The 7239-nt window shown below is 32.9% G+C and overlaps 1 protein-coding gene across 1 annotated transcript; it reads left to right on the top strand.

The window, feature by feature from the left end:
* The first annotated feature begins 318 nt into the window (after positions 1-318).
* Positions 319-1753, top strand: Sodq (Sodesque). The gene is made up of 3 exons (XM_014239496.3): positions 319-688; positions 751-969; positions 1135-1753. Exons 1-3 carry the CDS (start codon positions 431-433, stop codon positions 1414-1416), a joined length of 759 nt encoding a protein of 252 aa, XP_014094971.1. The 5' UTR covers positions 319-430; the 3' UTR covers positions 1417-1753.
* The last annotated feature ends 5486 nt before the right edge of the window (positions 1754-7239 follow it).

The following is a 7239-nucleotide window of genomic DNA, read 5'->3' as shown; positions in this document are numbered from 1 at the left end:
AATTGATATTTTCGAATAGATCGGTACAAAATTTCGTTAATCATCATATAAAATAATATGTTAATTATTAAACGTAAAATATTTTTTTATTGCCGCGACCGCTTTTATATTGGGATTAGTTGTTTTGGTTTTTGGCTGTAAAGCAATGTATCCCTACTTACACAGTTCTCTGAGCGGCTATGTTGCATGTCAACGGCAGCGTTTATATACATATATACGCACGTACAAGAGTGCATAGAGTTATCATACACTATGTTGTAATTAACTGAATCAATCAGCATGAAAACTATGTCGATGCCACCGTGATCATTTAACGCTACTAGATATTTCTGTTGAATCAGTTATTTGACGGCATTTTGTTACTCTGGTTGTTGATATATTGAAAATTGACGGAAAAATTATATTTTTGTGTCACAATAACATTCGCGAAATGAAATATACAATTTGCCTACTTTTGCAAGCATTTATTTTATTCGCAGCTTTTATTAGAATCAATGTGGTTTGGTGCAGCCAAACAATAGACGGCCGAGCACTCACTAAAGCGAATGAGCCGCCATCCAAAAAGCAGCTTACCGATGTGGTAAAAGTTGTGTCTGGTACTAACGTTAAACGCTTAGAGCGAATGACTGTTCCTTTAAGTGGACAATTCACGCAATATCCGATATATTTGGGTTATAATTATATCGGAGTGAGTACAAGTAGCTTTCTTTCGTAAAATAAAATACAAAAGTAATTTTAATTTTCTTGCAGGCCGTACCTCATTGGCAAGCATTCGCAAGTATTGTAGGAGAAGGAGAGTCTGCCATTAACGGAGTCGTTACCTTTCAGCAATTGCCCTACAATGGTGACATTAGAGTGACCATTAATATAACTGGACTACCAACAGGAAAACACGCTATCCATATACACACATACGGAGATTTACGCGACGGTTGCAAATCCACTGGTGGGCAATTCCCTAACAATTTCGTAAGTATACTGAAATGTATTAGAATTTATTGTTCAACCGTTTGAAGGTAGTTATGTATGCATATCATATATGTTATTTGTCTAAGGTTCAGTGTTAACGTTGTAAAAACATTTATTTATAAATATTATCAAAAGACATTGTAATAGTATATTTAATTTGAACAGATAGGCAATGTAGACACCAAAGAAGATGGAAGTATCTCATCAGCCTTTCGCAGTTCGTATCTAAATTTGTTTGGCTTCAATGGAATTGTGGGGCGTTCAATCGTTATTCATGAAAAACCCATCGATGTAAATATAGCTCTCAATGCTGAAGTCTTTTCTAGCTCACTTCAATCAATGTCCGATGCGCTGGCCTATCAAAATGAAGAAAACTCTGTGGGACCCGCTATTGCTTGTGGGATTATCAGTATAACAAGCACAACGCCGGTCACTATTCCAACATAGAAATAAAAATATATGTATATACGTACATACGTACATACATATGTAAGTAAATCTATTTCAGTATATACTTCATCATAGTATTATAGTATACAGTATTCAAAGGTTAAAAATATGACTTGTTAAAATATATGAGCATTTATGCTAAGCGCTGGAAAAGTACTTTAAGAAGCATCGTTGTATCGAGCAACAAATTTATTTTCATTCTTTATTTCATAACTTAATAAATTTTTTTTTTTCATATGCACATTATGTATTTTCATGAAATGCATATGTAGTATGCTACTTTCTATTCTACGTCCAAATTACAAGTAATAAATACATATATTACATGAACAAATGTGTGTTATTGATTTAAAATATGTTGTTGTAAAATATCGTTACATGATTATTTTACCTACATTTTTACATGTATAGTATAGATACATGCATACTTACCACATACTTGTACATATGTACTCTGTGGTCAAAGAACATTGTTGAAAACAATGTACGAATCTTCTGCCTAGTTGAACTTCAGACAGAATTTTTTATTAGTTGTTGTACATTTACTGACTAGTTTGAATTTTTTGAGCAATTTACAGTCAGTCAGTGAAAGTGAGTAATTATTTAAACAATATTTGGAATATAAAGAGAAAAATATTCACTCTTTTATGTCTATACAATCTTCAGTTATTTGACTTCACTTCTGATTTTAAAAGGTAGAACCCAAGCGACAATAAGCCAATTTGTTATTATATTGCGATATTTTTCTGTATTAACAATCTTTAGGCGCCTATTTTATTATACTCTGAACAGGGTTTATTACGTTTGCCACAAAGTTTGTAACGCCCAAACGGAACGTCGGCGACCCTTTGAAATACTATATAAATAAATGATCAGCGTTACGACATGAGTTGATGCATATCTGTCGGTTTATATATACAGGAACTAGTCCTTAAGTTTTTGTGATATCATTCTGAAGACACCTTTTTCTCCCCAGGAAGTTGCTCATAAGTCGGAACCGCCGATATCAGACCACTACAGCATATATGTAGCTGTCATACAAACCGACCGATCAAAATCAACCACCAAAGCTATATCAACCAAACTTGCTCAGGACAGATCTTTTCGGCACCTCCTCATACAGTAAGAAAATAATTCAAAACGAATGATAACTCCGCCCACGTCCCGTTAGAAATATAAAATTTCACATCCTGCATGTCACAGAAAAGTCTCTTAGAAGCCGTTGCCAAAATTGAATGATGGGCGTGGAACGGATTGAAATATCTAATAGACTAGACTGCTAAGATACCAATTATATGTGCTCGTGAACCGTTTATATCGATTATTAGGTATGTTTGTTATTTTAACGCGGAGGATGAGTAGATTTCTACTTTTTTCTACAAATGTATTTTTTGGAAAAACAATATTTCATATTTTAAGACTTAAATAATTGTTGCAGAAGATTTATTTTCCAATTCAATAATTAAATATGAGCAATGAAATTTACATAGTGCATATGCTAACAATTATCATTAAAATATTAACCACACATATACATATGTACAAACATAAGTATGTATTTAATTACTATTTTTTTGATTACTTTGCTAAATTGCAGTTTACGCAACAAAACATAAAATATCGGCATTTCAGCTGTGCTGGCATAATGCGACCGCAGCTATGCATGTATATATATATATATGTGTGTGCAAATGAAAACAGCGCTGACAAACCACCAAAATGACAGTTCATTGCTAGCAATGATGGCATGAAATATATTTAGACAACAATTGCTAAACATTAGCAATTCTCCATTGGCAATATTGCTAGCAATACAGATTTTTAGCAATCTTGAATTTCCAGTTGAGATGCCCCGTAATAAAATTGAGCGGATAAGTTTACATAACTATAACGTGGTTAGACGTTGAATATGAATAAAATCGCTCCATATTAAATGAAATTTCTTTGGTTGAGTTTATATCACACATACCTCATTTAAATATAGCAAAATATAGTAATTAAATTTTGTATAAAAGCTACATACATATATAAGTTAATAAAATACCAAATCCGATTGTATGGATTACGATTTTGTCGGATAAAGCATTTTAAATTTTTACGCAACACTTTTTATTATTATTAATTAAGGTTTAATTAAATCCTTAAAGTACCTCCCCCAGCTTTGTTTCTTACGTTTTTGCGAGAGACGGTACAAAAGCCTACCATAATTTATCTACAACAAAAAGTGAGTGACCCTATCAACCTACGACTATCTACATGTATATAAAAATTAAATTGGGAATCTGAATTTAAAACATTATTGGCATCGTAACATGTGGATTCAAAGTTTGAACTGTAAAATCAGTAAATATATTAGCGGCTCAATAGAAAAAAGCTCAGGCATTCATTGCAAAATGTTTAGAGACGGAATACCGGAGCAAAGCTCTTAAACTTGACATAACTAGGAAGAGTTAACTTAACTAGAATCTTTCAAAAATACCTATTATTATGCATATAAGAGCGCTTTTCTTTTGTTTTTGGAGTTTGTGAATCTATTACCATTTAATTGGTGGAAGTGTTAACTCTATATCAAAGAAAACAATTTTACCGAGTTTTAACTTTCCATCTTAATCATATAAACGACAAACTTTTAGGTCAATCGGCCTCACCATGTGGCTGATGCATTTTCGTAGAGAAATAACGAGAGCATTTGAGAGCGTTAAATTTGTTTTACGACTGCGCAGATTGTTACGCATTGTAAACTTTCAATATCTACATTTGTAAGTAGTATTCTGCATATAGGACACACGAGAGTAAAATAAACAAGTCATATCGAACACTGTACAAGAGACGTCTCTTCGAATGACAATGATTCCAGCATTGGAATATGTGATACACAACTCACATTCCTTTATTACGAAGCAGTAGGTCTTGTTTTCTGGAAAGCTCAAGCTCTGCGTTTCCTCAAGCACAGCCCAACTGAACTTGCGTGCTTTTAACATACTAGTATTTCAAATTTTGAGAATCAATTGCAATTGCAAAACAATGTTCGAACTCATTGGACTGTCTGCAAGCAGCTCATTAACGTTCATGTTAACCAAACTGCAAATAGTTTCTCATTAAGAAATAAATATATAAACAATATTTAAAGTTAAAAAAAATATATATATATTTTTAAATATTATTTTTTAATTTTAAAACTACACATAAAATAAAGCATTATTAAGCTTTAAGTTACAAAAACAATTGTAGCACTCTGACGACATAAACATTACATAATATGTAAGTGAAATATGGAATTGTTATAGCAAACAGTTCTTTCACATGCCATACTCGTATTATCGAGTGCTAAATCGTTCCATTTAATCTGTGGAGCTGAAAACTAATACCGTGTTTTTGAATAAAATTTAAAAAATGTTTGTTGAAAACGGCCATGTATGAGTATACACACATAAATTGATTCCTCATATTACGGAGTTCACCCATTCTTAAAACACTATGGCAATTCGCAAAGCGAATCTAACAATTACGTTTGCTTCATTGGGCTGATAGGTATGATGTATATTATTTACATATAAGGGATATTATTTGACCAAGTTTTGTTATTATAATGTTCAAACCTAATATTACGTCGTTACATAATTTATTGGAAAATTCTGTTGGCCCATTTACACACATCTGTATGTAAACATGGTTGGCATTTTGCCTTAAAACAATAATTGCTTTTTCATACACGCCACTTAAACATTTTGACCTTGGAAAGTGCTGATAGGGTATTAAGGCGATGGTATCAGTCATCAATGGTCCTCGTGGTTTCATAACTTTCAAAACACTTAGGAGAGCACTAACGACATACAGAAGTACATACATATACACACATACAGTATGTGTGCACACACTAAGCCGATTACATATAACCAACCAAATTGTATAACTTTTTTGCCATTTCTGCAAATATTATGGTTCTGGTTTTCTTCGATCCTAATTTAGCTGATCTCAAGTATAAAACATAAGTTTTATAAAAATTACCGAAATTACCAAAACTAAATGTAGTACATTGAAACAACATACCTAAACTTTCTTACTACATTACTTCATACAATATGTGAATGTATTAATACTAAAGTACATACTAGCAAATATTGATTTTGAAGCTAACGTGAAGTAATGTGTGCATGTGTGGTTATGTAATTAAAATAGATCTCAAATACAAAAGTGACTCCTTTTCCTACCCCTTTATACATACAAATGTACACATACTTACCATATACAAATTGACTAAAAATGGTAAATCATCACGAAATATTATATAAAACTGAATAAATGTACATACATACCCATACCCATACCCATAGTACGTACCGCTGACTACGATCACATATCCCCTTCACTTCATAACTGTTAAAATGTTAAATCGAAAAGGGAATCCTTTACACTTATATACACCCAAAGAGGGTTGGTATTGCAAATGGGCGGAATGGGGCCATTGCCATGCCCACAAAATTCCATTAGTCGAAATCCACTAAATTGCCATAACTAAGCTCCTCAATAAGATACAAAGCTGTTATTTTCAACGATATGCAGTAGGTAAGTGCATCTATGATTGAAATAAGTTTAATTTTAAAGTGGACGTGGCCCCACCTCTTAATAAGTTTAATGTAATCTCCTAAACTCCATTCGAGCTATATTAACCAAATTTACTCTGGACGACTTAGACTTAAATCTTTTTGCCATCCCTATTCGAATTATAGCAACGCCCACTGCCCATATAACTACTAAAAGTGCGTTAAACCTATAACTAAATAGGGATGGAATGTGAGGATTTCATAGGACCGCTATCAAATTTAGACGAAATGCGAACACCGCCCATATTTAAGTGAAAACCAATATCTCGAGACCTACTCTACCGATTTTAACCGAATTCGGTACGTAATATTATTCAAACATTTCTACATTGCAGTTCTTTTGAGATGTGCCACGTTATGAATTTTTCAAGCTCCCAGATACCGAATATGTGCAGCCCAGTTCTTATAGCGACCTTTTTATTGAAAATATCGGTCAGTCTGTGAGATATGTTATAGAAATGCGGAAAGAATACTTTTTTGATAATAATAAGTCTGTACGTCAAAAATAGGTTGAATCGAATCAGTAATTCCCTTAGCCCCCATATATCTAATAGAGAGATTTCCGAACTTCCGGCTGACTTCATACCGCCATATAGAAATTGAAATTGCGTATTTTTCTAATAAGAATGTATCGTTGTGCATAAGGTGTTTCCCCACCTTTGATTGTGGTAAGTTGCAAGAGTATAAAATGTTCGGTTGCACCCGAACTTGGCCCTCCCTTAATTGGTATCAGTAAATTTAATATTTAAACAGAATTATGGGCATATGGCAATCGCAACAGCGTTTTATTAAAGCCTTACAGGTGACCTATGTGGTCAATTGACAGGCCGCTTCTTTCATTCGTTTCTGTCACTAAAAGCTCGTTCCCATAAAGTATTGCCTTAACGAGTTACGATAATTTCCATTCACATAGAAGTCGTTCTTTGTTCTAATTGTAAATAAAGTACATACCTATTTCCTCTAATTGTTAAGTTGTGATTTTCACCGTCATAGTACCAAAGATACTTCGGAATAATAAAATTACACCAGATACAATATTATTCGAACCCGTGTTTACTTTACTATGTAACCATTTCTTTACCAACATGTGTGGTAAAAATAATGCAGATATATTTTTTTTATCTGGTATTACCTCGAAGGACTTTAACTTTTGTACGTAGATTTATACTCCGATATATCAAATGTCTCTAAGGTGATTAACTTAGCTATTTTCTAT

This window comes from Bactrocera oleae, chromosome 2 (assembly GCF_042242935.1).
Source record: "Bactrocera oleae isolate idBacOlea1 chromosome 2, idBacOlea1, whole genome shotgun sequence".
Classification (NCBI taxonomy): Eukaryota; Metazoa; Arthropoda; class Insecta; order Diptera; family Tephritidae; genus Bactrocera; species Bactrocera oleae.
Note: the sequence above shows the minus strand (reverse complement) of the source record. Positions and strands in the feature narration are given on the sequence as shown.

Bases quoted from the DNA above. Each gene is read 5' to 3' on its own strand.
- Sodq (XM_014239496.3), top strand. From the start codon at position 431: ATGAAATATACAATTTGCCTACTTTTGCAAGCATTTATTTTATTCGCA. The intron at 689-750 runs GTGAGTACAAGT...ATTTTCTTGCAG, and splicing joins TGGGTTATAATTATATCGGA to GCCGTACCTCATTGGCAAGC. The intron at 970-1,134 runs GTAAGTATACTG...TAATTTGAACAG, and splicing joins GGCAATTCCCTAACAATTTC to ATAGGCAATGTAGACACCAA.